This window comes from Podarcis cretensis (assembly GCF_951804945.1).
Source record: "Podarcis cretensis genome assembly, chromosome: 2".
NCBI lineage: Eukaryota > Metazoa > Chordata > Lepidosauria > Squamata > Lacertidae > Podarcis > Podarcis cretensis.
In genome coordinates, this window is record NC_137171.1 from 107,538,677 (window position 1) to 107,566,323 (window position 27,647).

Sequence of the window (27,647 nt, forward strand, 5' to 3'; positions counted from 1 at the left end):
TACAAAGCAAGGAGATACCCTCATAACGTAATAGAACATGTTCTTTGTAGGGAGCATGGTAATTTGGTTTGCCTTGGCTTGGGAGAATGCAGCCTACAGTCTACTAAGGTGCGGAAAGAGCACCTACACTGAAAACATCATTTAGGGCAGGCATAGGCAAGCTCGCCCTCCAGATGATTGGGGACTACAATTCCCATCATCCCTGACCACTGGTCCTGTTAGGTATGGATCATGGGAGTTGTAGTCCCAAAACATCTGGAGGGCTGAGTTTGCCTATGCCTGCTTTAGGGCAAACACAGAACATTGGGTCAATCCTAGTTGCTGGGACACGACAAGAAATTCCATGTGCTTCCCAGGCAGCATAACCAGACTCAGCACACCACAGAGAAACCATGCAACCACCGCTTAACTTCAGGAGGCAAGAAGGGGGAAAAAAGGCTTTAATAGGGAGGGTCCCAGAGTAAGAAAGTTACAGCAAGTGCCATAGCAAAAAGAACCAAGAGTTACAGATTCCAGCTCCGTCGCGTTTTGCTGACGCATGGCCTGGCCCCTCCCATCACAGCTCCCTCTGGCACAGATGTGGAAGGGAATAGAAAGGGAATGAACAGGAGGCAGTGCTGTGCTCAGAATGCTCTGATTGCTGTGGGAGTACGGGAAAGTGGGCTACAGGAGGGTGATCTCTCTAGAGAATGGGAATGACTTGGCACAGGGGAGGACTGCCATCTTCAGCACCTGGCTTGCCTGCAAACCCATGATTCCGTTTGGGAGGTGGACCAAGGTAGTCACACCTTGTACCCTAGTACGTTCCAAGTCAGGCTGCCAGTTTGTCCAAAGAGATGCTTCAGGCCTCATTTACTGGGGCCAAACCTTATAGAGAAAGGCAGCTTTTGTGTGTTATCTGTCAGAAGTGTTTTTTTGCATGCACAGCACTGAGATGAACTCCCGCAACAACTCTTTCTGAGGGCTGCTGGAACAGTCGATCCCTTCCCCCCACAAGGCCTTGGCCGCTAAGAGACTCAAGTAGACAAATAACAGCAAGTATCAGTCATTAAAAAAAAAGAAAAGGATATCAAGTTGACACAGTCTTAAACAAGCACAGTTTTGTTCCAAAATTATTTAAAAAAGCACCCTCCCCTCCCCTGGGCACGCTGGCGAGCATGGTGTACATTTAGCTGGGACAGCCCCCGCAGGTCTGGCTGCTTCTCATCTCGCTCCCAAACTGTGGCCCTCTCTGAAGTCACAGCAAGGTGGCTGTGCAGAGAGAATGAGAAAGCCAAGCTCTGGATTCCAGCCCTTAGTCTAGAACTGTGGGGGGAAAGAGAGAAAGAGAAGTCAATTAATTCAAAGTTGCATTACTCAAATTGATTAATACAGCTTCTCAGAGGCACACACTATTAACACTCACATACACGGGCTAGAAAAGGGCCTTTTCAGTGTTGGTGCCCTTACTGTGGAATACCTATCCCAAAAAGGCTCGCCTTGTGCCTAAATTATGGTGTTTTCAGGGCTAAGTGAAGTCTTTATGTCCCTGGGCCCGTTAGTGCATTTTAGCTAGTTTCTATGTCATATTGTACAGATATTTTACTATTTTGACAACATTCTAATTTTAAGTTTGTGAACTACTGAGAAAACTTACTGTATGTAGAAAATTTCTTAAATCTCTTTATATTCAAAAAAAATCTCAAAGCAACATACAAAAAAGAAACAAAATATATTAATAACCAGTGGCCCCAGGTCACCTCAGGGTCATGTGGCCCTGTAAGAAGCACCTTCTCCGATGACTGAGGTGACCACTATTATATAGAAGACAAGGCACTCTTGTTCTCAGGTATCCTAAGACGTTAAGGCAGCCTTTCCCAACCTGGTGCCCTCCAGATGTTTAGGACTCCAACTCCCATCAGCCCAGACGACATGATCAATGTTTAAGGATGAAGGGAGTTGTAGTCCAACACCATCTGGAGGGCCATAGGTTAGGGAAGGCAGTGTTAACGGCTCTGTACACTAATACTAAACATTAAGCCTTGTCTCGTGGCATACTGGCATCAACTTTGTAGATACAGAAGTGTCACAAATATTAAATGAACCAAAATGACACAAACACTGCAACACCCTGGAGCGGTTCACTTCTCTAGCGAGAACTTTACAAGGGAAGACACCTGGAAGAGGTTGCTACCAACCTTTTTGCTATCACTTCCAAGGGCTTGTTTGCATTTTCATTGATATTAGCAGCATGTAACAAGTAATTCAGATCACTTCTCTTGGAACTTGGAATCCAAACAAGCTCCTATGTGATTCCCATTGGAACAGTCCATACCGAGGGTTTTGTGCTCCCGAGTACCAAACAAATGTAAGGAGCAATTACCGTATTTTTTGCCCTATAGGACGCACTTTTTCCCCTCCAAAAATGAAGGGAAAATGTGTGTGTCTGCGTCCTATGGGGCAAATGCAGGCTTTCGCTGAAGCCTGGAGAGCGAGAGGGGTCGGTGCGCACCGACCCCTCTTGCTCTCCAGGCTTCGCACAGCTCTTCGCAAAGCGCGGGAGCCCAGCGGAGAGTTGCCTGCATGCTGAAGCCTGGGCACGCTGAGCTCAGCGCACCCAGACTTCACGCAGCTCTCCGCAAGGCGCGGGAGCCCGGCGCTGGGCTCCCACAGCTTGCGGAGAGTTGCCTGTTCTGGGGGCTGGGGTCGGGGAAGCTCGGGCTTCCCCCTCCCCAGCCCCGCGTCTGGGGGGGGAAATAATTTTTCCCCTTTATTTCACCCCGAAAAAACTAGGTGCGCCGTATGGGACGGTGCGTCCTATAGGGCGAAAAATATGGTACTACTACTCAAGGCTATGTGATGAACTCTTTATAGTCAAGAAGATATTTAAACCAAGGGCTTCTATGCCCACAGACAATTTTGTATCCAATAGGCCTCCCGCTGTTTCTAAAAACATTTCATAAACACTTGTGATAAAGTTCTTCATTTTCATCTCTAAACAATTTTACATGCATACGTCATTTTATTCAAATGCCGACTTTCCATAGTTAAAACCATCCTCAAGGTGGCTTGCAACATGAAAAAATGTACATGATTTTGTTTTTTGTTTAGAAGGCATTGCTCTTCTACAGATGGCGCTGGCAGTCACATGACTTACCAACCAAGCTCCCACAAACCACTGGTGAATTTTGGCATACCATTTTTGTTTCACTTCTGCCTAACAGACCCTTACATTCTTCAGGAACTCCTCTGCCACAATGCGAGCTCTGGCATTGACGGACAGCTTCATCTCGCTGATTTCCTTGTCAATTTCCTCCATGAAATGAATGACAAAGTCCACCAGCTTGTGCTTGTACATCTGCTCTGTATGGAAGTTTGTAATCAGGAAGCTAATGTCATAGCCCTGGGATAAAAGGAAAGCAGCATGTAGTAAAGGTAAAGGTACCCCTGCCCGTACGAGCCAGTCTTGACAGACTCTAGGGTTGTGTGCTCATCTCACTCTAGAGGCCGGGAGCCAGCGCTGTCCGCAGACACTTCCAGGTCACGTGGCCAGCGTGACGAAGCCGCTTCTGACGAACCAGAGCAGCACATGGAAACGCCGTTTACCTTCCCGCTATAAAGCGGTACCTATTTATCTACTTGCACTTTGGCGTGCTTTCGAACTGCTAGGTGGGCAGGAGCTGGGACCGAACGACGGGAGCTCACCCCGCCGCGGGGATTCGAACCGCCGACCATGCGATCGGCAAGTCCTAGGTGCTGAGGTTTTACCCACAGTGCCACCCGCGTCCCTAAAGCAGCATGTAATTAGCATCTATTAAGCAAAGACTCAACAATCACACCTCCTACTCACTCTGACACCAACTCAGCATGAGGAGAAAGGAATTATCCTGCTTTTTTTTTTTTCTCCCTTCCATAAACAGTTTGCAGATATATGTAGCGGGCTTGGCTACATGTAACAGTGACAACTATCTATACTAGCTACCCAGTCAATAAAGCCAAGCCTTATGAGGAACAGTTGAAGGAGTTACATATGTTTAGCATGAACAAGAGGAGACTGAGGGGAGATATGATAGCCATCTTCAAATATCTAAAGGGCTGTCGCCTGGAAGATGGAACAAGCTTGTTTTCTCCTGCTCTAGAGGGTAGGACTTAAGCCAATGGATTCAAATTACAAGAAAGGAGAATCCAGCTAAACATTAGGAAGAACTTTCTGAAGTTAAGAGCTATTCAACAGTGGAATGGACACTCTTGGAAGGTGGTGGACTCTCCTTCATTAGATGATTTTAAGCAGAAGTTGGATGGTCATCTGTCATGGATGTTTCAGTTGAGATTCTTGCATTGCAGAGGGTTGGACTGGATGGCCCTCGGGGTCCCTTCCTACTCTACAATTCTGAGATTTTATGATAATAAATCCAACAGCTGAGAAGAATCAGGAGAACACACAGACCACACTGGAGTAATGGACCTAACCCCTGTTGTCTGCCGATACTGCAACACCAGTTATGGAGACAGCCATTTTAACATCCATCAGTGTATAGCAGCACACACATGCATATCTCCTGTAAGAAAATGCAAATCAAGGCTTTGGTATTCACATCAACTCAGTCATTTGGACTCTAGTGACCAAGCTCAACACAGAGCTGAAACCACACCCTTTTTTCAGTCACACCAATGCTGCAAGGGGCAAGCTCACTGTTAGCCATTGTCACTGCTAATACTACTGTGGAAGATGTTGGCAGTCAAGCAACATCTTGAAAATAAAAGCCACTCAGTCAGACATCTTATCTCCTGAGAGAACTTCACATTACTGAGAGCAGTGAGGTGTGGGATATGCTACAACAGCTGTCAAAGAAATGGCCTGTGTCACATGCTGTTGCTTTGGCTAAGAGACAACAGAAAAAGCCCTTTGTACCATGCCATTGACTCTGGGTCAGGTCTCCTTACCTCAACTGGTTTCCGACGTAAAATGAAGAAGTTCTCTGCTCTCATCATCATGAAGCGCATAAATTTGTGACACAGGATCTTTTCAATCTCATCGGCCTGTGGAAGGGAAAAGGGACAGCCATTAGCTTTTTTCAGGTTGGGTTGCAATGACCACCCCATCCCTCATCTCCCATCCATGCTTGGCTTACCTGCTTCACTGCAATGCTGACTCGCACAGAGTTGATTGACCCTTCAATTAGGACTTTTTCTTTCTCATTCCTGCTGATGATCACTGGCTGCAGCAGTAACTCCTTGCTGCTTCTGCAAACCCACAGAGACAAATCTATGTCAGGGACCACGGAGAGGCATATTTTGTCTCTCCTTCAGAAGGATTCCAGCCACAGCACAACCCAATGTTCTCTTCTCTCCCCAACCATTGAACTTGTATTCCTAAATGCAAGCTCTGCAAACTTTCACCACTTTTTAAAATTCAGGAGGTGGTGCCCAAAAGTTGTGGAATTCCTTCTCCACAGAGGTGCATCTGGCACCCTAATTGTACTGTTATCATCATATGCTGATGGCACACCTCTTTACCCTAAGCCATTTGACATCTGAGACACATTTTTAGAGTCCACGCTATTATAATGATTGTTAGTTGTTTTAAATATGTTTAACATTGTATTTTTAATCTGTTGTAACCTGCCCTGGGACTTCATGGTGAGTAAGAAATCATATAAACAATTCATCTTCGGATCAAGACAACAGTGTTAAGTTAGCTTCCAGTGCTTATACCTTTGCCTGGTAGATGTAGATAACATATGGCCTGCTGGCTGCAATCTGGTGGCTGGGGAAACCCAGCCAGGTGGGCAGGGTATAAATAATTTATTATTATTATTATTATTATTATTATTATTATTATTATTGGCCCTCTGATGCCTGTCCCACCAGCAGCTGATATGTGATAACTCAGCCATGGGATAGCTGGTCTGGGCAAGGTACACCCCAGATACAGAGCAGGGGCTGTAAACTGACAATCACTGTCCTGAGGACTCTGTACAAGGGATTCATTCAACTACTTGACCAGAGGAAATAAGGTAGAACATGTAAATGAGCACAATCAGAGAGAGTTGCTAAGACTCTTTACACAAAACATCACTAGAAGTGCCTCTCCAAGTTCCATCAGATCCACTTTCCAACTTGTGGGGAGACTTTTGACCTAGTAAACCATCTTGTTCATTTTGTGAGCAATCCAATGTCTATGAGCCAGGCAGCTCTAGAATTTGTTCCTGCAGCTAGTCTGCCAGAAGACCGAAGAAGGTCCAAGTCTGGCAGTTGTGGGCAAATGCCTTTCTGGCATTAGTCAGACCACAAGCACTTCCTCTTGTGTAACTGCACTTTAGCTCACACAGAAGATATTGGATTCAGTAAGAAGCAGTGGGAGAGTAGAACCATGTACCTAAACTCAATTGCCATCCCAGTATTTCTAAAAGGGACAAGAAATCCATTAACTCAGAGTGCAAAAGCGCGGTCCAGCAGACAGGAGCGTTGGGACAGGGGTCACCACATATCAAACCTGTTTATCCAATACAGACTCACTTTGGTATGTGGAGTGTAATTTGTGATTCTAGTTAGAAAGTAGATCTTACTTGTTAAAATCCCACACATGCAATAAGTATTTGTAGAGTAAAAACAATAAAATCATTTATTACAGGAGTTACATAACTTAGAAAGAGAAACTCTTCAATCCAAGTTAAGTAATCATTCTAGATGCTAGAGAACACAAAGGCAGCCATGCTTGCTCTTTTGTTCTCTCATCTTGAACGGGGAATATGAGATGGAAGTTGAGGAGAATGCAGTCTAAGCAGTCTAGACTTCAAAGGATAGAGAGGTCAACTTAGAAGTCAAAGACATAGAGATAGTCTAGGAATGTGGAGGTTCCTTACTCTATCTGTACCAAGTCCATGCAAACCCCTTTCTGCAAGGTGAGGTTCAGCCAGACGTCTAACACCACCACAGTACCTTTCTGCAGAGTACTGATGTAAACTACCGTACATACAACACACAGAATGCAATTGTTCTAAAGATAGGGACATAAGAATGAGGACCAGGAGCTTGCAAGACAGGCACAATAAAATGTATTGATTTTACACCTGTACATTTCAGGCGAACTAATGCACCCATATGAACCATGATGCATTAGTCATATTTGCCTTCTGAGCAAATGTAAGATTATCCATTTGTTTCACAGCTAAGACCTTGTTCAAATATTTCTCTAAACTGATTACTGTACTCACATAATTCAGTAACATTTTGACTAGGGAAATATCTGCAGGGACTCTCAATGCTCAGAATTAGATGGCTCCCTTTACACACTTTCACATAGATTTTATGGCAGTGGGGAGGGAATAAACAGCAGGAGGAGGCAAGCAGAGAGCAAGCATAGGCCTCACTCGTTGGTGGCCATGCCACCTCTTTCCCATACTTAATACAAGTCAGTAGAGTGGCATTTACTCCACTGATTTCTACCAGAATGATTCCTGGGCGAGGCCCCCTCTTAGCCAAGGAAAACCCTCAAGTGAGAGGGCAGGAAGGACTGTCTGTTTACCATGAGTATCTAAGCACCTGCAGTTTCCCCTCAGCTGCTAACCAGACTTTCCAGCTGAGGAACTACAGGGAGATGGCAAAATGTTCCTTTCCTTGCTACTGCTCTTCATGCGGCCGTCTTTCTTTTGCTCCCCGCCCAAGACAGTACAAAAAGGAAGTCAAGACAAGCCTGTGGCTACTTATTCAGAGATAACCCAGGAGGTTAGGGAAGTCTTGGTTAGAGCACCCAAGAGGATGCAGAAGGAATGGAGATATCTGAATGCTGCAGTCCATGCATAGTTCTTTGAATCAAACCCTGTGCTGAAATTAGAGAACATTAAAAATGGGCCATCCACAATTTCAAAAAGTATGAGGAACAGTAGATATGGAAGATTGAATTTATGTAACTGCAGTCACCATGGTCCACTTATGGAATGAAGCAGTGGAATGGAATGAAGCAGTGGCATGACAGTTAACATGCAGAATAGGAACAAGACAAAAATAAAACAAAAGATATAATATCACCAACTGATCAACACTATCCATAGCAGGATGGTCAGATACTTGGGCACGGAAATTAAGAAGAAGGTTATTGTAGTCACAAAAATATGATACGATGAAGGGGAATAATAAGCAGAAGTCAAGAAATGAGAAGGTAGAGGGCACTAGTGCCATGACAGCTGGGAGAAAATACAAACAGCAAAAAAATGAATCTAAAATTGCAAGCCCCTGGAAAACCAAGAAGAGCTTTTGTGCTGACCAATTAACAGTGCACACGAGGACTACTCATAAATAAGTTCTACTTAATTCAGTAGTGCTTACTCCCTAGTAAATGAGGTTAGGACTGCAGCCTTATATGTTCCACAAATAAAAGTTATTTTTTTAAAATGGGATTGCAGCCTTTTTAATTTATTTGACTCCCCCCCATCTTTTAGGATCTATACCCTTCAGAAGGTGGCTTACAAGTCAGCAAAACACATTGAAACGCTAGGATTTCAAGTAACAACAGACAAAACAGATTACCACAATGTAGACCACACTTTTTTAAAAAAAGTATTTAAGGTATGGGAAACCTTGAACAATGGGTGGTGAGAGAAAGGTAGCAGAATTAAGATGCACACCATCTCTCCACCAGCAACCTACCCTGACAGCTATCATTTCACTTTGGAGCGCATTGCAATGTGGAAACTTTCAGTCCCTATGGCAACCTTCAGGCCCTTCCATTCATTCTCCGACTCCACCTCCTCGGTTTCCGCACTTCCGTATGCGGCTTTTATCCCCCAGCCTTTTGCCTGCATCTGTTGCCTCTGCTTCCCGCAATGAGCCCTTGAAGGACCGTTTCCATCAGCCGCCCTTTCGCTTCGCGCACATTGCTTTAATCCCCGGTATTTATAGGTTTAAAAAAACAACAACACCCATTCATCAATCGACACCAATTCATGGCCATCTGAAAAGAAAAAGCAGGGAGTACCGACAAGGCCGAAGGAGACCTTTTCCCCTCCCTCCAAATAAAGCACATTATTATTATTATTATTATTATTATTTATTATGCAGGCCCATCCCCGCCCCCAATGCCCACCACCACAGACACCCACCTGACTTCCACCTCCGGCTTGTTGTGCCGCTCCACCACCTGGGACGAGAAGTTCTCCAGGCACAGGGCGGCCTGCAGGGTAGCGCGCACAGCATTGAGATAAGGGCGAAGGGTGGCAGTCTGAAAGGAAGGAGATTCGACAGGTTCCCCCCCGTCAAAATAAACGTCGCACCTTTAAAACCGCCGCCCGTGACGTCACCGCGCACCCTCCTCCTCCTCCTGGCAGCAAGAGGCCTGTCAGCCGGGCCTGGGCGAGGCGTCTCCCCTCAGCGCCAAGCTTACCTTCGGAGCCCCCTCAACTCCCTCCACGGCCCCGGGAGCGCCTGCCCTGACCGGTTACCGCCAACGGACAACCCTCCTCCCCTTCCCCTTTCGGAGGGCCTCGCGCTGCCCCAGCCAGGCCCTGTCAGCCAGACCCACCTGGTCACCCCCTCGCCCGCCCACCTCCCTCTCCAACTCCCTCACCATGGCAGCAAAGGCGGCGGCGGCGGCGGCGGCAACAGCCGAGGGTCTTGGTCCCAGGAACGGAAGCGGAAGTGGTCCCCGCCAAGACGCGGAGGCGGCGCGCGCGGTAGGGGGGGGGGAGTGAGTGAGATCCTCGTTTCTGGATCGCTCCAAAATCTTTCGCGGAGGGGGGGGTGGATAGGCGGGTGGGCGCGCTCAATACCGGCTCCTTTCGCTCCCGCCGGATTTCTGGAATTAGGTGATGTTGGCGTTCCTAATCAAGTGCTGGTTGCATTCTTTTCCGACGCCGTTTGTCTTTTATCGTTTGCTTTCCTCGCTCTGTCCCTCCTGACCCACCCCTTTTCCTCAGTTGGTACGTCCGAAGCCTCCCTGTCTCCATATTTGGGAACAAGAGAGCTGTGGGCGTGGCCGGAGGGGACACGGGCCAATAGCAGGAGGCTGAGGGGAAGGAAGAAAAGAAAAAAAGCCCCGTAGAACTTGACTCTCGGCCAATAGGGGCGGGGCGGCCGAGGGAGCGTCCAGCCAACGGGAAGGCGCCGCAGGAGGGGCCAGGCAGGAAGTGAGCGGAGCTGAGGAGGAGGAAGCGGTCCTGCGGGGCAGAGCTCGGTCTCTATCTATGCAGTACAGCCTTTGCCTCCCCCCGCCTTGCAGTCGCGAAGGCCCGCGGCGCTACTTCTCCCCTTCCCTGTGCGCATGCGCGGGCCTTGGGTGAGTGTAACCCGGAAGGAGCCCCTGAAACCGGAAGCTACCCCAGCAATCTCCCCCCTCCTTCCTCCAGCGCCCCCTCCTGGCCTCTCCCCCCCCCCCCGCTCATTCATCACCTGTTTCTTCATCCTGTATATTGGGTCCGTTTTTCCAGTGCTGCTCATCCCACCTTCTAAACCCTCATTGCTTTGTGCTTTTCTTCCCTTGCACGTTTGTGCCTTAACCCTGCAGAGGGTCTCCCCTCCCACTGCCCATTCTGCGGTCCCTTTCCCACCTGCTGATGTTCTGTAGACTAGCCTTGCCTTCTCGTTCTTTTTTTCCTTCTCCTCTTTTTCCTCCACCTGCAACCTGCTTGCTCCCATCCCTTTCACACTTGCCCCTCACCGTGTCTCCTTGCCCGCCCGGCTGATGATACCTGTCACCATGTCTCCATCAATGCAGGTTTCCTGGTTGTGAGCCGCCTCCCTGTCTCCGGTTATCTATAGGGTAAGAATTCTCAGTGCTAACCTGTGTCACTTGGCCAGTTAACAGTTATCGGTTTTTGTACAGTGGTACCTCGGGTTACATACGCTTCAGGTTACAGACTCCACTAACCCAGAAATAGTACCTTGGGTTAAGAACTTTGCTTCAGGATGAGAACAGAAACCGTGCTCCGGTGGCACGGCAGGCCCCATTAGCTAAAGTGGTGCTTCAGGTTAAGAACAGTTTCAGGTTAAGAACGGACCTCTGGAACGAATTAAGCACTTAACCCGAGGTACCACTGTATTTTGTTTTGCTTTTACTCCCTGCTTGTTTTGATCCTGCGTTTGGCACCTGTGTTTGTTGCTGCTCCGTTCCTTCATGTCACTTTCTCTTTTTGCAGACCCAGCTGGCTGCGCCATGTCTGAGCTAAAGGACTGTCCCCTTCAGTTCCACGATTTCAAGTCTGTGGACCACCTGAAGGTGTGCCCTCGCTACACAGCTGTGCTGGCCCGTTCGGAAGATGATGGCATCGGCATTGAAGAACTCGACACCCTGCAGCTGGAGCTTGAAACACTGCTGTCTTCTGCCAGCCGCCGGCTTCGGGTGCTGGAGACTGAGACCCAGGTCAGATGGAAATCAAGCTGCTCCATAGAATGGAGATGGTTTATTTCAGTGGTTCCCAAACTTCTTCCCCGCGTGGATCATTTGAAAATTGCTTAGGGGCTGCCTGCTGTAGCAATTCTAATGTGCTGTATGGTTTTTAATTGGATTTAATTGCATCTTTTAATTGCATTGTTTTATTCATCTAGAATGCAGTTTTTTATAGAATGCAAATTGTAAAACAGTATAAGCAGTTAAAATAGAATTAAAAATCGATATGAATATTTAACACAGTGGTTGTGGCATCTCCTGTCTTCAGCCACAAATCCACATATGTGTTGCAGACCACCTGAATGATGATTACGGTCCACTGGTGGTCTGTGGACCACAGGTTGGGAACCCCTCCTTTATCTCATTCAGAAAAGGGGTGTTGGAACAACTCCACTATGAAGAAAGGTGACAATGTTTGGGGATTGTTTTGTTTTGTTTTGTTAAGAGGGACATGAGAGAGGGAGAGAAAATTATACATGGTGTGAAGAAAGCAAATAGAGAAATTTCTCCCTCTCTTCTGATACTAAAAGTCTGAGACGGCCAATGAAGCTGAATGTTTCAGGAGAGACAAAAGGAAGTGGTTCTTCACATAGCACATAGTTAAGCAATAGAATTTGCTCCCACAAGATGTAATGACAGCTACTGACTTAGATGATTTCAAAAGGGGGTTAAGCAAATGTTCTCCCTCTTCTGTCGGAGGCCGTATGCTTCTGAATAACACTTGCTGGGAATCACAAGTGTCTGTTAGAATTCCTGCTCCATGATTGCAGTCATGGGATTGCTATCACATGGCAGTATATGTTTTGACTCCACAGAGTGGGATGTGATGGAGATTGGATGTTTGTGTTACTGTGTTCCGTGAAGTGGGACTATTGTCCTTTTCCCCTCTCTCTTTGCATTCTGATACTAGAGAGAGAAGGAGCCATGTTGCAGTGCTCCGTGTGCGTTTATATGTAAATAAAGTAGATTAGTCAAAATGCTGAGTTGCTGAGGTCTGTCACGCAACTGTGCAAACTCTGCGGATCCCGAAGTGTGCCGGTGTCAGTTGGCATCGGTTGCTGTGATGTTCAGGCAGAAGAAAGCTTTTGAGGCTCCTGAATGATCGACCAGGAGGGAGAGAACATGCCAGTCGGGCATGTGTCTCTGCCAGGGTCCTACTCGAGTGTAGGCCGAGCTCCTGACAGTGTTGAGGACATTTTGTACTCGGGTTTTGTTTGTGGGCTCTTCCACCCTTTCCACCAGTAGCAATAGATGGAGCTAAATTGGGCAAGGCCTTGCAAGAGTCCTAGGGCTGTATCCAAGAAAGTGGGATGACCTCTGCTCCTGCAATAGAATTCACCCCATACATTATCCCCAGATGTACACTGCAACCCCCCAAAATCTGCCCAGGAAAGCCTGCAGAGGGAGGGCAGGTTCTGTTGTGCAAACAGAAGTTCTTCCACTTGCACAGTTAGTTTGCTCAATTCAACTCCTAGATGTGCAGAAGTGAGAGATGGGTGCAAAGAAGCTAACATCATCTAGAAGGTCTTTTTCATATGCCTGCTACACCCCCTGATTCTAAATACGGATTTATATATACTTATATCTTGCTCTAGCACAGTGCATTTCAAGAAGAAAGTGCTTGTTACCCTCTAAATGTTGTCTAGCATATGGCGTTGCCAGTGATGGAGCCACCTTTTTCTGGCGAAACATCTTCCAGCCCCTGAATTCCCCCCTCCCCAGCTCAGGTGTGCTATGAAAAGAAGAATGCAGTGCAGGAGTCACTGCGGCCAAGGAGATTGGAGCAGTTTGGGGCAGTGACCTAGCAGCCTTTGAATGAATGACTCTATCACCTTTTTCTCTAACAGGGACTAACAAAGCAGCTGTTTTGTTTTTCCAGATCTTGACAGATTGGCAAGACAAGAAAGGGGACAGGAGGTTTCTGAAGCTGGAAAAAAAAGAGCATGAGTTGGGCACTCCTGTCAAACATGGCAAACCCAAGAAACAGAAGCTGGAAGGGAAAGGAGGTCACAGCACAGGGCAGGGTCCTGGTCGGCCCAAATCTAAGAACTTACAGCCCAAAATCCAGGAGTACGAATTCCCAGATGACCCAATTGATGTGCCCCGTATCCCCAAAAATGATGCACCTAATAGGTATGTAGGAGAGGGGTTTCCACTGCAGCAGTAATAATGAAAAATGCTTTGTTACATATAATCTGCATATCTTGAAGGGAGAATTTATCGATCTGTCTATCTAAACAAACAAACTAACTCTTTGTTACCCTGCTGGACTGCAAAGAAACCCAAAACACTCAAAACAGTTTACAAAAAGGAAACAAGAAAATCAAGAAAAGTTTACAATAATACTTTAAAACGTTCAAAAAGTTAAGATACTACAACCAATTAAAATTTGTATGAGCTTTATAAGCATCTGAGTAGGCTTGTTTAAACAATACTGTTTTTAGCAGGCGCCCAAAAGAATACAGCGAAGGCACCTGCTTGAAACAGATATACCTCTGCAGCAATGAAAATGTATTTTTGGAAATGGCCAATTTGAAGATGTAACCCGTTGTTTTGCCCGCTGTATTCAGATCAAAGGAAACGAATTGTGTTTTATATTTTTTGTTTCCATACAAAATCCCACAAGATATGGTTGGAATATTGCTGGATAATCAGTTTTATATTACAGTGGTACCTTGGTTTACAACCATAATCCGTTCCGGAGGTCCGGTTGTAAACCAAAACCAGTTGTAACCCAAGGTGCACTTTCGCCAATGGGGCCTCCAAAAAAGGGGGGGTGGGTTGTAATAAAAAAAATGGGTTGTAATCCAAAAAAAGGGACACGCACTTCCGAGTTTGATGTGGTTGTAATCCAAAACGGTTGCAAACCAAGGTACCACTGTACTTTAGTGTACTCCACTGAAGAATTCAGGTTGTCTTTTCCTCTTGTCTGCCGGCCAAAGTACCTAAGCTACAGGTGTGTATGTTTCTCACTGTTAGTGTCTAGTGTCCTGCTCTCTTGAGAGCCAGTGTGGTGTAGTGGTTAAGAGCGGTAGTCTTGTAATCTGGGGAACCGGGTTCGAGTCTCTGCTCCTCCACATGCAGCTGCTGGGTGACCTTGGGCCAGTCACACTACTCTGAAGTCTCTCAGCCCCACTCACCTCACAGAGTGTTTGTTGTGGGGGAGGAAGGGAAAGCAGAATGTGAGCCGCTTTGAGACTCCTGAAGGGGAGTGAATGTTAGAAAATGAAGCTTAATTGGTTTACGACCCCAATTAGCTGCAGTTTATAGCGGTCCGGCACGTTTCTCAGCCAAGCTGCGCAGAACTGCTTCTCTCCGGTTTCGCCTTGCAGAGTAAAAACACAGCGAAAAACTGTTGCTTCAGATCCAAACACACCAAGCTCTTGTGTGCATATTTATCAGTCCTTTATTACAGCAGGATATTTACAGCTCAGCGTTTCTCAGCATTTCTCAGATTCTCCTGGACTGAGAGCAGCCATGGCCACCGTCTCCCTCGGAAGCAGAGACGGAACAGTGAGGAACGACTCCTCCCTTTTTCTGAATTACGCGACAGGAATTGAGGGACGTCACACAGAACTCTTTAACCCTATGAGTTCTGAAAACACTAACAGTGAAAAGCGGGATATCAAGTCCAAGCTCTTCTTCTTCTTCTTGTTTGCAGGTTCTGGGCCTCAGTGGAGCCCTACTGTGCTGACCTCACCAGTGAGGAGGTGCGTACCTTAGAAGAGCTCCTCAAACCTCCTGAAGACGAAGCAGAACACTACAAGGTAAAAATCAGCTTGATGGAGACACTTCTTTCAGCCTTCCTGCCTGCCCCTTTTCAGCCAAGTTTCCTGACGTCCACCAAGTAGCGCTTTCATTTTTTATTTTGATTTTTAAATAATTTTTATTTATTTTCCATTTAATCATATACATTCACATTATCATTCTCTACTTTACCGCCCAGGCTCTTTAGAACCTATCAACTTCCTTCCCTCCCGCCACATGGCTTTCAGAATTAACCTTTATATCATTGCGTTTTCCAGTTCTAATTGCACTCATTACATAATGGTTCAAAATATAAATAAATATAAAGAGGTGGAAAGTTTCTCATTATAAGTCGTCAGACAACCCTGCTACTGATGTTAATTGCTTACAATAGTCTTTCAGATATCGTATAAATTTACTCCAGTCCTTATGGAATACTTGATTGTGCTGGTTTCGGATTTCTTCCCTTGGGATCTCTTCACCCACTATACCCAATAAAAAGGCTTCTGGTTTTTTTTAACAAAAGTATTTTTCAACATTTCCTTTAACTTACTATATACCATTTCCCAGAAAGCCTGCTAAGGGAAGCTTTTAATGTTTAACAGACTATTGTATTTTAATATTTTGTTGGAAGCCGCCCAGAGCGGCTGGGGAAACCCAGCCAGATGGGCGGGGTATAAATAATAAATTATTATTATTACTTTACCTCTTTATAAGTCCACCACATGTGGTAGAAGATACCTTCCCTTTCTTTACATTTCCAACACTCATTAGTTCTTGTCTTGTACATTTTAGCCAATTTAGCTGGTGTTAAATACCATCTGTACGTCATTTTCATAACATTCTCTTTAAGTAGCCCTTTTTATTGAGCTGTTGTGTTGAGCCAGGGACAAACCCAGGCTACACTGGATAACCTGTGATTGAATGCTTCCTTCCTATTAACTACTGAGTTTGTTGTAAAGCAAGACTCTCAGGCTAACCTCTCTTCTAATCTGAATGTCCAGGACCATTTTTCCTGCTGGCTTCTCTTAACATTTCCCGCAGCTCAGCACATGGTGGTAGCTGTGCGCACTATGGAGAGAATGTTTTAAGTATTGTTGCCAGGCCGCAACCTAAGGAACCAACTTGTTATGTGCCGGCGTGGTTGCTCGAGAGCGAACAGGCAAGACTCCCACCGGTCTTTTCCAGGCTTTATTATCTGTCCAAAAACATTTACAGTGCAGAGCGTCTCAGGTCCATGTCTGCTCAGTCGCTAGCAGAATCTGGGAGTGGGCGGTCCTTAAACCTTCCCCAGCATAACAGTCTTTTGACCCCCATCCTTCTCCTCCCCTCTCTGCGCGCAAACCGACTGCGCAGAGAGGGCGTTGGCAAAGGGGGACTTGCCTCCCCTCTGCTTTGCTCAGGCTTGGTCTTGTGGCTCTCTCTAGCATCTTCTGATCCCTGCATCCCTTCCCCACTGGAGGCAGGGCTTGCTTCGCAAGATCTTAGGAGGCTCCCTGTAACACAACTGCCCTTCCACCTCTCGCCTCTGAGCTGATGGCACTTCCCTGACACAACTTATTTCTTTAACAGTCCCTCAGAGGAACTGAAGTATGAGAAGCTGCCTTATACAGAGTCAGATCACTGGCCTGTCAATTTCAGAATTGTCTATACTAGCTGGCAGTGGTTCTCCAGGATTTCGGATAGGGAACCTTCCCAGCTCTAGCTAGAGATGCCTCTCAGTTAGTTTCAAAAGCTGGGAGAAACTGTGGTTTCTCCCACCTCACCTCCCTGCAAGTCCCACCAGCGATCTCCTCTCTGCTGTAGGACAACAGAATCCTGTTTGCTCCAGCTGGATGGAGGCGAGAGAGTAAAATTGGGGGCTGTGAGGTTAGTAAAGCAGGAGAAATTGTGGTTCTGTCCACCTTTGCTGCTGAGTGGTTGTTAAAGAGGATCGTTCTTTGCGTTGTGACCCAGCATCCTTGCTGCTCTGATCTTTTAAGCTCTTCTAGCGGAGGAAAGCGGCTCTGACTTCCTGCTTGTTTTTAGCTGTCCAGTTCTGCGTCTTCTCCAGCTCTGCCAGCCCCATTTTAAGCTTTTCTATTATCTGTTATATAGGTGGCGCTGTGGGTTAAACCACAGAGCCTAGGGCTTGCCGATCAGAAGGTCAGCGGTTTGAATCCCCGCGACGGGGTGAGCTCCCATTGCTTGGTCCCTGCTCCTGCCAACCTAGCAGTTTGAAAGCAAATCAGTGCAAGTAGATAAATAGGTACCACTCTGGCAGGAAGGTAAACGGTGTTTCCGTGCGCTGCTCTGGTTCACCAGAAGCGACTTAGTCATGCTGGCCACATAACCCGGAAGCTGTATGCCAGCTCCCTCGGCGAATAAAGAGATGAGCACCGCAACCCCAGAGTCGGCCACGACTGGACCTAATGGTCAGGGCTCCCTTTACCTTTACCTATTATCTGTTATGGCTGAGTGGGGATTTGAACCGTGGTCTCCCAGATTGTAGCAGGACCCTCTAACTATTGTACCACGCTGGCTTTCTCATTGAGAGAAGTTGCTGCAACTCTCTTCTTATCTTTGAGACTTGGCTATTGCTGGATGTGGAACTTTTATAGCCTTAACACCAGCCAGATATGTGAGACAGCGGGTGCCAAAGTGAAGGGAGCCTCCCCACATGAGCCACCTCCGTTATCTTTAGCGGCAAGGTCACATGTTGATGCTTCCCAGATAACACAACCAGCCTCTTGTTCACATTCCCTCTCTTGACCTTGGACATTCCCCTGCTTCATGAAACACCTCTCTTGTCATTTATATATTTTACCTTGAAAAGCTTTTATCTGTCCTTTGTGCCCAAGAATTCAACATGGCCTGCTGCCATAAGATTGGAAGAATAAAAGATGCAACAGCTGGGATTATATAAAATACCAAAGCCAGCTTAAACAACAGCTGTCACATCATCATCATCATCATCATTATTTATTGAATTTGTCTACTGCCCTATACCTGGGGGTCTAAAGGCAGTTCGCAGAATAAAATCAAGATATAAAACCACAAAATACCTAATAAAAATAAAAACAACAACCTAATAGCTCCCCCCACCCAAAAAACATTTTAAAAGGGCATAGGAGGTAAATCGGAGGTAAACAAAAGGCCTGGTTAAAAAGGCATATTTTTGCCTGGTGCCTAAAGGTGTATAATGAACATCAGAGAGTCACAGAATCGCAGGATTGTAGAGGTGGAAGGGACCTCAAGGGTCATCCTAGTCCAACCCTCTGCAGTGCAGAAATCTCAGCTCAAGCAGCCAAGACAGATGACCCTCCAACCTCTGCTTAAAAACCTCCACTGAAGGAGAACCCACAACTTCCCGAGGGAGACGGTCATGCAGCTCTTACTAAATGGAGATAAAACTTCACACATACCCTCAGTAACACCTGGCGTTGGCAAGATGAAAGAGCTCTCCTCTGCATCCATCTTGCATCAATATTTCATCTGAGCATGGGCAGTGTTACTTCTGCCCCTGCTTAACGTAGTTCTTCGTGGTTTTGCCTGCTCAGCGGGCTGCACCTGCCATTGGGCGTGTTGGATAACTGTCCTAGGTGGCAAGCAGACAATTTGTGTGCTCCTCTTCCCTTCTTTGCCTGTTGACCGCTGCATTTAGCTATGATGCCTGTTTCAGTTGCCTAGCGAAAGGTGATGGGGATATCACTAAAAGCAACAAAAGGGAGGGTGCCTGATACATTGAGGGGCCCAATGGAGTTCAGCATGGAGCAGGTTTGTTGGGGGAGGGAATAAGGTAGTGCACATGGTGAAATGGAGGCAAGGACTAGCGGGAGGAGGAAACGGCAGAGGGTAGGGCAATGGGATTTGTGTGGAGCTACATCCGGGGATGTGGGTGGCGCTGTGGTCTAAACCATAGAGCCTGGGGCTTGCCGATCAGAAGGTCGGCGGTTCAAATCCCCGCAACAGGGTGAGCTCCCGTTGCTCGGTCCCTGCTCCTGCCAACCTAGCAGTTTGAAAGCACGTCAAAGTGCAAGTAGATAAACAGGTACTGCTGCGGCAGGAAGGTAAACGGTGTTTCCGTGCGCTGCTCTGGTTCGCCAGAAGCGGCTTAGTCATGCTGGCCACATGACCCAGAAGCTGTACGCTGGCTCCCTCGGCGAATAAAGAGATGAGCACCGCAACCCCAGAGTCGGCCACGACTGGACCTAATGGTCAGGGGTCCCTTTACCTTTACCAGCAGGCAGGAAGAGGAAACGGTAGAGGGTAGGGCAGTGGGATTTGTGTGGAGCTACATCCGGGGACGGAGGGAGCAAAACATCTGGACATTGATGAGCGGAGGCAGAGTTAGACCTGCCATTCCACCCTGTTATTGCACAATGTGAATGCACGGTTTTCCTGCCCCTGTAGATCCCACCTCTGGGGAAGCATTACTCCCAGCGCTGGGCCCAAGAAGACATGCTGGAGGAGCAGAAAGACGGGGCTCGAGCCGCCGTTACTGCTGACAAGAAGAAAGGCATTTTGGGGCCCCTGACAGAGCTGGACACAAAAGGTACCCGACAGCCTTCTGCGGAATCTTGTGCCATCTTTTCTGGGGGAGTTTGCAGCTCACTAATATGGGCCACGCTTTATATGTCGCCAAGACGGCGCACCCTTTATGTGTCAACATGCCGCGGGCTTCATGCAGCCCGGAGTCAAACTTTGTGTTGCCCTGCAGGTCTCTTTCCCCTCCACACCTGAGCTGTTTAGCCCTAGGAATAGCTGAGAAGGGCTCCCATGGGGGTGCTTCTTCGCCGTTCCCGGACAGCCAGATAAGTGGGAGGCACATGGCAGGATCACTGAGATCCTGTCGTTTGCCTCCTGCTTCCTGCTTCACTTGGCACGGTAGCACCACTCAACTGTTCCCAGCACTAATCAGTTGGAGAGGCAAGCAATGTGCAATTGATTGCTGTCATAGATGGAGGGGAAAGTTGGCAGGATATTGGTGGGCAGGGAGGCAAGGAGTGAGTGAGAGAGGGCAAGAGAGAGAGAGGGGGGCAGGCGCAGGACCCAGGCCCTGACCACACCTACTGCCAGCCTTGACCCCTCCATGTGGCCATTGATCCACCGTTGTATGTAGTGCTTGAAATCTTCCCCACCCTTCCTTTATGCAGATCAGCCTGCAGGTGTGACTCCTGGTTAACTAAGGATTCTCGGGTGGAAGTCTTTGGATAGAATCATAGAACTGTAGAGTTTGAAGGGACCAGAGTTTCCCAAACTTGGGCCACCAGCTGCTTTTGGACTGCAGTTCCCATCATCCCTGACCACTGGCCCTGCTAGCTAGGGATGATGGGAACTGTAGTTTGAAAACAGCTGGAGACCCACGTTTGGGAAACCCTGATCTAGTCCAATCCCCTGCAGTGCAGAAATAGGCGTTGTCCCCTACGGGGATTGAACCTGCAACCTTGGCATTAACAGCACCACGCTCCAACCATCTGAGCTATTATACCCCTAGGCTGGCAGTGCCTTTAAGGTTTGATGGCCCTCGGCTTGATGGACTGCTCATCTAGGTTGGTATAAGGTTCTTCTCATTGATTTGTGGTGCACCCAAGGGTTTGGTTTCCCCTACGGCCACGTGGTTATTATGGGAAAGCCCAAACTCTTCCCACTACAGAACATTCCTACGCGGTTAGGCGTCTGCCTAGGGGTTCCCGCTTTTGCCTAAGGTCCCAAGCCAACCAGACCATCCTGCTGCTCAACTGCTCCTTTGTTCCTACAATTTCCAGATGTTGACGCTTTGCTGAAGAAGTCCGAGTCCCAGCATGAACAGCCTGAGGACGGCTGCCCCTTTGGACCTCTGACCCAGCGGCTTCTGCAGGCATTAGTAGAAGTAAGCAGACAAAATCCAGACTGGGTCCTCCTTTGGCTTCAGCAGGCCCTGATTTCTCGGGGAGAGGAGGTGGTGGCATCAGAAGGCCCAAGACCCTGTAAGCCTCACCTCCCCCATCTTCCCTCTCTCTGTGTAGGAGAACATAATCTCCCCCATCGAAGACTCGCCTATTCCTGAGATAGCAGGCAAGGACTCTGCAACTGATGGGGCCAGCACTTCCCCCCGCAGCCAAAACAAGCCCTTCAGGTGAGCGCTTTGTAGGATAATAATAATTATAATTAATAAGTAATAACAATTTATTATTTATATCCCCCCTATCTGGCTGGGTGGCTCCCAATCAAATGTTAAAAACACAATACAGCATTAAACATTAAAAGCTTCCCTAAACAGGGCTGCCTTCAGATGTATTTTAAAAGTCAGATACAGTGGTACCTCCGGTTAAGAACTTATGGTAATTCGTTCCGGAAGTCCGTTCTTAACCTGAATCTGTTCTTAACCTGAGGTACCACTTTAGCTAATGGGGCCTCCTGCTGCCGCCGCGGTGCCGCTAGAACACAATTTCTGATCTCATCCTGAAACAAAGTTCTTAATCCGAGGTACTATTTCTGGGTTAGTGGAGTCTGTAACCTGAAGCGTCTGTAACCTGAGGTACCACTGTAGTTGCTTATTTCCTTGCCATCTGATGGGAGGGCGTTCCACAGGGCAGGTACCACTACTGAGAAGGCCCTCTGCCTGGTTCCCTGTACTTCTTACAGGGAGGGAACCACCAGAAGGCCCTCGGAGCTGGACCTCAGTGTCCGGGCTGAACGATGGGGGTGGAGATGCTTCTTCAGGTATACAGGACTGAGGCCGTTTAGGGCCTTAAAGGTCAGCATCAACACTTTGAATTGTGCTCAGAAACGTACTGGGAGCCAATGCTATTCTCTCAGGACCGGTGTTATATGGTCCCAGCGGCCACTCCCATTCACCAGTCTAGCTGCTGTATTCTGGATTAATTGCAGTTTCCGAGTCACCTTCAAAGGTAGCTCCACGTAGAGCACATTGCAGTAGATTCTTGTTCCTTTTAAATCAGCCTTCTAGAAATCTGGTCCCTGTTTTTCCCCTCATTGGCTCTTTTTGGGGTGCAGGCTGGGGGAGTTCCGAATATAGTCAAACCTCGGCTCCTGAATTCCTCCGCTATTGTACATTTCGGCTCCCAAGCACCGAAAACTCGGAAGTAACTGCTCTGGTTTTCAAACTATTTTCGGAAACGGCTTCTAGGGAGTTTTTCCCTTTTATCTCCATTGACTTTGCTGACCGCCCTTTGATCCTTGGTTTTTGAGTGGTTCGGAAGGTGAATGGTCTTCCGGAACGGATTACGTTTGACAACCAAGGTTTGACTAAATCAAACTGTAAATCGTGACTGTATACCATCACAGCAACCAAACTCTAAAAATGGGTTCCAAATCTTCGCTGCGTAAAAGGGCAGCTGTGAAAACTCACAAGCAGTCCAAGTTATTTGCCTTCAGAGGCTTGTAAAAAAACAGGACTTAAAAACAGAGAAAAAGATTAACCTTTCAGCTCAAAAGTAGCTATGTTGGTGACAGCTTCGTGGGAGAGGTGGCACTGCCAGGTGGTTGGGTAACTCTGGGTAAGCTATTGGTGCCATCCCCCCCCCCCCCACAAAAGCAGCCCAGGACTAGCCACTGGTGTCACCTTTCTTTACAACTTTTGTATAGCCTTTTCTGTCACAGGTGACCTTGAGACGGCTTACAAATGATAATATCAATGCAAACCTTGAAACACAATGGGCTTTATCCAACACTGTCTCTTCCCCCTCCTTTTTCCTGCGCACGCGCGCGCGCACACACACACACGCCATGCTCTCAAAAACTGGGGGTTGGGGCCCCTCTGGAGCAGATTTGGGGAGAGGAGACAAAGAGGAAATCTGTTGCATGAGTGGAACCCAGTGAAAACGTAAACTACAAAACGATGCTAATTTTGCATAGCGCTAAATTGCCAAAGATGGCAATCGGTTCCGACTACATGGAAGGCGGAAACGGCTCTTGGGAAACCGAGGCTGAGAATGAATGACTCAGCCATAGCTTGCCAGGTGTTCCAGTTTACTGGAAGGCTCCTCACCTAGATCTAGACCTTATGCTCTGCTCCAGGCCACCAGACCTCTTGTGAATGCTGAGGTTTCCCTCACCGTGGCACTGCTTCTTGTGTCCTCTCACAGCGTGCCGCACACCAAGTCTCTGGAAGGCCGCATCAAAGAAGAGCTGATTGCTCAAGGCCTGCTGGAGTCGGAGGACCGGCCTGCTGAGGACTCGGAAGACGAGGTGCTGGCCGAGCTGCGGAAGAGGCAGGCTGAACTCAAAGCCCTGAGCGCGCACAACCGAGCCAAGAAAGTCGAGCTGCTCAGGTGGGAAGAAGAGGATAATGATTTCTTGCCCAACCCTCACCCCTAGCCCCCAGGGTGGGTGGCAACGTTGTAAAAATGCAAGGTTGAAACCGGTTAGAATAATTTACCGTTTTAAAAAAACCAGATGTGGGTGGAGAATCTAATGGCCTCATCCCGTTGCCTTCTTGGCCATGCAGATGTGTTTTGCTTCATTTTTATTGCCCTCCTCCTCCTGGGGGGTTGGTGTTCTGGGCCAGAGCTGGATAAAGATGGAAGCGCAGACTGCTGCAGCTTAGGGTTTCCATGGTGTGGTTGAAACCTCCCTGTGTTTTATCCAGTTTGAGGCCCCTTTACATTAAGGACCACCTTTCCCCATAGGAGCTTGTCCGGACCCTCAGATCATCATCAGAGACCGTTCTCTACATGCCACCTTCCAGGGAGACCTGGAGGGTGTCAGAAAGAGGCCTTTCCTGCCTTAGCCTCCTGTCTGTGGGATGATCTCCTCAGGAAGGCCTGCCTGGTGGCAACTTGTATTATTATTATTATTATTTATTAAATTTGCCCTCATTTCAGCCCAAGGCAAATATGGTTTTGTTTTCCTGGGCATGTGAATGGCACCAGTGACCAGATTACAGTGGTACCTCTGGTTGCAAACGGGATCCGTTCCGGAGCCCCGTTTGCAACATGAGCAGAACACAACCCGCGCCTGCGCGGGTCGCGATTCGCCACTTCTGTGCATGTGTGTGACGTTATTTTGAACGTCTGCACATGCGCGAGTGGCGAAACCCAGAAGTAACCCTTTCCGGTACTGAAAACGCTCAACCTGAAGCAAACGTAACATGAGGTATGACTGTATTTAAATACTGCTGTGTGTCAAATATAAGTTTTTTTCTTTAATTACCATGTTATATTCCTGTTGCAAATCTGCTTCCCGTTGCTGAAAAGCAACCTGCAGATCTCACAAACCACCTAACCCCTTGCAACCCTTTCACAGGCTGGCCAAGGAGGAGCTGCACAGACAGGAGCTGCGCCACCGGGTGCGCATGGCTGACAACGAGGTGATGGACGCCTTCCGCAAGATCATGGCCGCCCGCCAGAAGAAGCGCACCCCGACGAAGAAGGAGAAAGACCAGGCCTGGAAGAGCCTCAAGGAGCGCGAGAGCATCCTGAAACTGCTTGATGGCTAAGCCCTCGCATCCCGGGGGAGTGTTAACCGGGAGCCCCTGGGCCCAAGCACCTCCATTTTGAACCGCGGTGTAGGCCCCAGCTTTAAGGGAGGCGACAGCTGCAAATATGGACTGCAGCAGCTCCCTCCATTCAGCTTACCAGCATCCTGTTGCAGCCAGGGACCTGGGCAGGCTGGACTTGGCCTGCTAGGAGCACTCACTGCATGTGAGCTGGGGCAGGGGGAGCCTTGATTGCTGCTAAAGTTGGTAGTTCCTCCTTGGACATCGGCAGGGCCGGCTTGCAGCATTGGAGACGGGGAACGGGACAGAACCTATGAGTCGGGTCTGAGCATCGCACAGACGCTTCCGGGACTCTTGTCTGCAGCGTTTAAACTTGTGGAGGCGGATGGCTTCGGATTCTGTTTCATATTTTCTGCCCCACTTTCGCCACGCTGCATACGAACCTTCGGAGGCTGCAGAGACGGCGAAACCTCGTAGGCGGCGGCCAGAATTCCTCAAGCGCCTGAATGGCATTCAGCTGGGAACAATTTGCCACAACACTCCAGTGCCCTAATCTGGGACAGACCCAAGTTAAAGTGGCCAGTGAAGCTCAGAAACTGGAATACCTGACCCCTAGGCGGTGTAAATAGGTGCCTGAAGTGCGTGGCATTGGGCAGTAGAAGGAGCTGCTTGTCTCCCATAGGGTCTCAGCCAGACTGTTCCCCGTTGGCCTGTGAGAAATAGTGACGGTCCCTGCGCTGTGGAGGATTGTGGGTGTTTGTGAGCCTGAGAGGCAGCCCTGACGGCTTTCCTCTGCTCCCCGTCCTGCTCAGCCTCTTCCTCTGGTGGTGTGATGTCTTCTCCCCCTGCTTCCCCTTTCTCTGAATGTCTAAAGTACCTACCGAGGGGTTGGCCTTGGTGTGGGAATCGAGTAAAGGGGTCCCCTGGGTTCTACGATGCAAGGGCTGATTGGAAGAGGCCCTAGGGCAGTACGTTCTCTGCGGGGCAGAGCAAGGCCGGTGAGATTTGGCATTTGGGCAGGAGGGAGTGGCCTTGGCTAGGCCTGCACCTATCCCAGCCGCACAAGAAAATCACTAATGGGAATAGTAGCTAGAAGCTGTGGTGGGGAAAGCCGCTGAGTATGGAGAGCCATCTTCCATTCTCTCCGAACCTGTGTGTTGGCTCCCCTGGCAACATCCTGGGAAAAGGCCCAGAAGCTAAGAAAGTGAGTAGGGAAGAAGTAAAACATCAGGTTCTCTTTCCCCATCCCCTGTGGGAAAGAGAAACAAGCAGGAGCTGCCTTAAGGGCAGACTTCTCAGATCCACAGGGAGGGGGAAAGGGAGGGGCAGAGCAGAGATCACCTGGCTGAACCCATGTCGAGAACTCTCAACCCTGCCAACTGCATAATATCTAGCCAGGCTTCGGAGGGCATACAGATCAGGCAAGGCCAGCACTGCCTTTTCTTCCTCTGTTGCCTGCTAAGAGCCTAAGTTTCACCTTCTTTGCTCCCTTTATACGGCATTGGGGTGTCAGGTGATTGACAGGCCCCACTGGCCTGTCAAAACGGCCTGGAGGGGAGGGGGCCAGGAAGCTGAGGACCCAGCACCCTGCTCCCAGCTTTACTCAACTGGCTGCAAGTGTGTGTTTACCCTTGCTGTAGTCATGCCATATTGCAGCGCTGCGCAAGGGAGCCTCAAACTCCAGCTGGCATCATAGCACAATTCCAACACAGCAGTAGGAGGAGATTGAAGCAAGGCTTTGGGCTTCCTCTTGGACACACCTCACCAGCTGCATCTGCAGACTTCTTCCACCTCCGCTGACTTTACCTCCTGAAAGTTTGATGGGCAGCTGACGGCTGTCTTAATTAAGCATACAATGCCTGTATTTAAAAACGCACTTGGGGCCTGTTTCCCCCCCCCCCACTCCTTTCACGTACCAGCAACTTTCAAACATTTCCTGCTGTGCCTGCCTAGAGGAGGTTTCAAGCCTCATTGGTCCGTGACGTGAGGCGACTCTGGGAACAGATGGTATTGGGGGCTGGAAAGGGCAGTGGCGGAGAAGCCCGGAGGAAGGTCTGGCATTTGGGAAAGGATCGAATGAGTTCTTCACACACTGCGGTCTCTTCCAGTTTGTGTCAACATGGTGCCTCACTAGAAATTCTTCCAGAGTGTCAATAAACCCATGACTACGAGAGCAGCTGGTGTGTTTGGGTGTAAACTTTGTCAAGGACCCGAGGGTTTGGATAGGACCCAAGAGAATGTTACTGATAAATTTGAGTGCTGTAGGAGAAATTGACAGAAGCTGAAGGGGATCTAGCAAACCCCACCCTAAAATAGCACGGGAGACTTTGGAGCAGGCTAGCCAAGGCTCTGGATGTATTCTTGAAATACAAGCAGGTGAGCCCAGACTCCTAGGATGGAAAGGTCAATACTACTGGGAAGGTACTGTGGTACCTTGGGTTAAGTACTTAATTCGTTCTGGAGGTCTGTACTTAAACTGAAACTGTTCTTAACCTGAAGCACCACCTTAGCTAATGGGGCCTTTTGCTCCTGCCGCGCCGCCAGAGCACAATTTCTGTTCTCATCCTGAAGCAAAGTTCTTAACCTGAAGCACTATTTCTGAAGCAAAGTTCTTAACCTGAAGCACTATTTCTGGGTTAGCCTGTAACCTGAAGTGTATGTAACCTGAAGCGTATGTAACCCGAGGTACCACTGTATAACTGAAGCTTGGTGGAGACAACTCCCTGATCAGATTAGATCAGCTGGAGGATATAACTAATTCAAAAAGTATTGATGTAGCAGAAAAGAGGGGGAGGTATGCTGTTTTTTTTAAGTGTACCACCTGCAGGGAAAGATGAGCAGGGTAGCCTGTAAAGAGGAACTGGTAAAAAAAAATTCGAGAGAAAGAAATAAAAGCCACATTGTGGCTTTCACAGCCCACTGAACCAAGGAAAGGATGGGGATGGTGAAACAAATTACAAGGAAACGTTTCAAGGAAGCAAGACTTTAATTGACTTCAACTGCTCCGATATCAGCTAGGCTTCAAGCTCTACTAATCAGGGAATCACCCAACAAATTTCTGCCAGACCTTGCTGACAAAAACTTCCGCTTCCAGAAGGTGGAGGAATGAATTAGGGG

General features: G+C 48.1%; 2 protein-coding genes across 6 annotated transcripts in view; one reads left to right on the forward strand and one right to left on the reverse strand.

Moving 5' to 3' along the window:
• TADA3 (transcriptional adaptor 3) overlaps window positions 1-26,706 on the forward strand; it is a 28,543-nt gene extending 1,837 nt beyond the window's left edge. The window contains exons 1-10 of one of the 5 annotated variants that reach the window (XM_079963725.1): window positions 10,111-10,252; window positions 10,691-10,735; window positions 11,112-11,335; window positions 13,242-13,495; window positions 15,024-15,129; window positions 19,502-19,643; window positions 20,857-20,960; window positions 21,097-21,206; window positions 23,179-23,364; window positions 24,338-26,706. In XM_079963725.1, the coding sequence (XP_079819851.1) occupies window positions 11,129-11,335; window positions 13,242-13,495; window positions 15,024-15,129; window positions 19,502-19,643; window positions 20,857-20,960; window positions 21,097-21,206; window positions 23,179-23,364; window positions 24,338-24,530 (1,302 nt within the window). In that variant the 5' untranslated portion in view covers window positions 10,111-10,252; window positions 10,691-10,735; window positions 11,112-11,128 and the 3' untranslated portion in view covers window positions 24,531-26,706. The other 4 variants (XM_079963727.1, XM_079963726.1, XM_079963724.1 and 1 more) reach the window with 4 other exon arrangements.
• Window positions 411-9,687, reverse strand: ARPC4 (actin related protein 2/3 complex subunit 4). Its single transcript, XM_079964167.1, has 6 exons — window positions 9,545-9,687; window positions 9,081-9,199; window positions 5,112-5,223; window positions 4,924-5,019; window positions 3,212-3,382; window positions 411-1,305 (listed from the first exon to the last, which is right to left on the reverse strand). Exons 1-6 carry the CDS (start codon window positions 9,545-9,547, stop codon window positions 1,300-1,302), a joined length of 507 nt encoding a protein of 168 aa, XP_079820293.1. The 5' UTR covers window positions 9,548-9,687; the 3' UTR covers window positions 411-1,299.
• Window positions 26,707-27,647: the final 941 nt, after the last annotated feature.

Bases quoted from the DNA above. Each gene is read 5' to 3' on its own strand.
- ARPC4 (XM_079964167.1), bottom strand. The intron at 5,224-9,080 runs GTGGGTGTCTGT...GTGGGTTTGCAG, and splicing joins AAGCCGGAGGTGGAAGTCAG to AAGCAGCAAGGAGTTACTGC. The intron at 3,383-4,923 runs GTAAGGAGACCT...CTTTTATCCCAG, and splicing joins TACGTCGGAAACCAGTTGAG to GGCTATGACATTAGCTTCCT.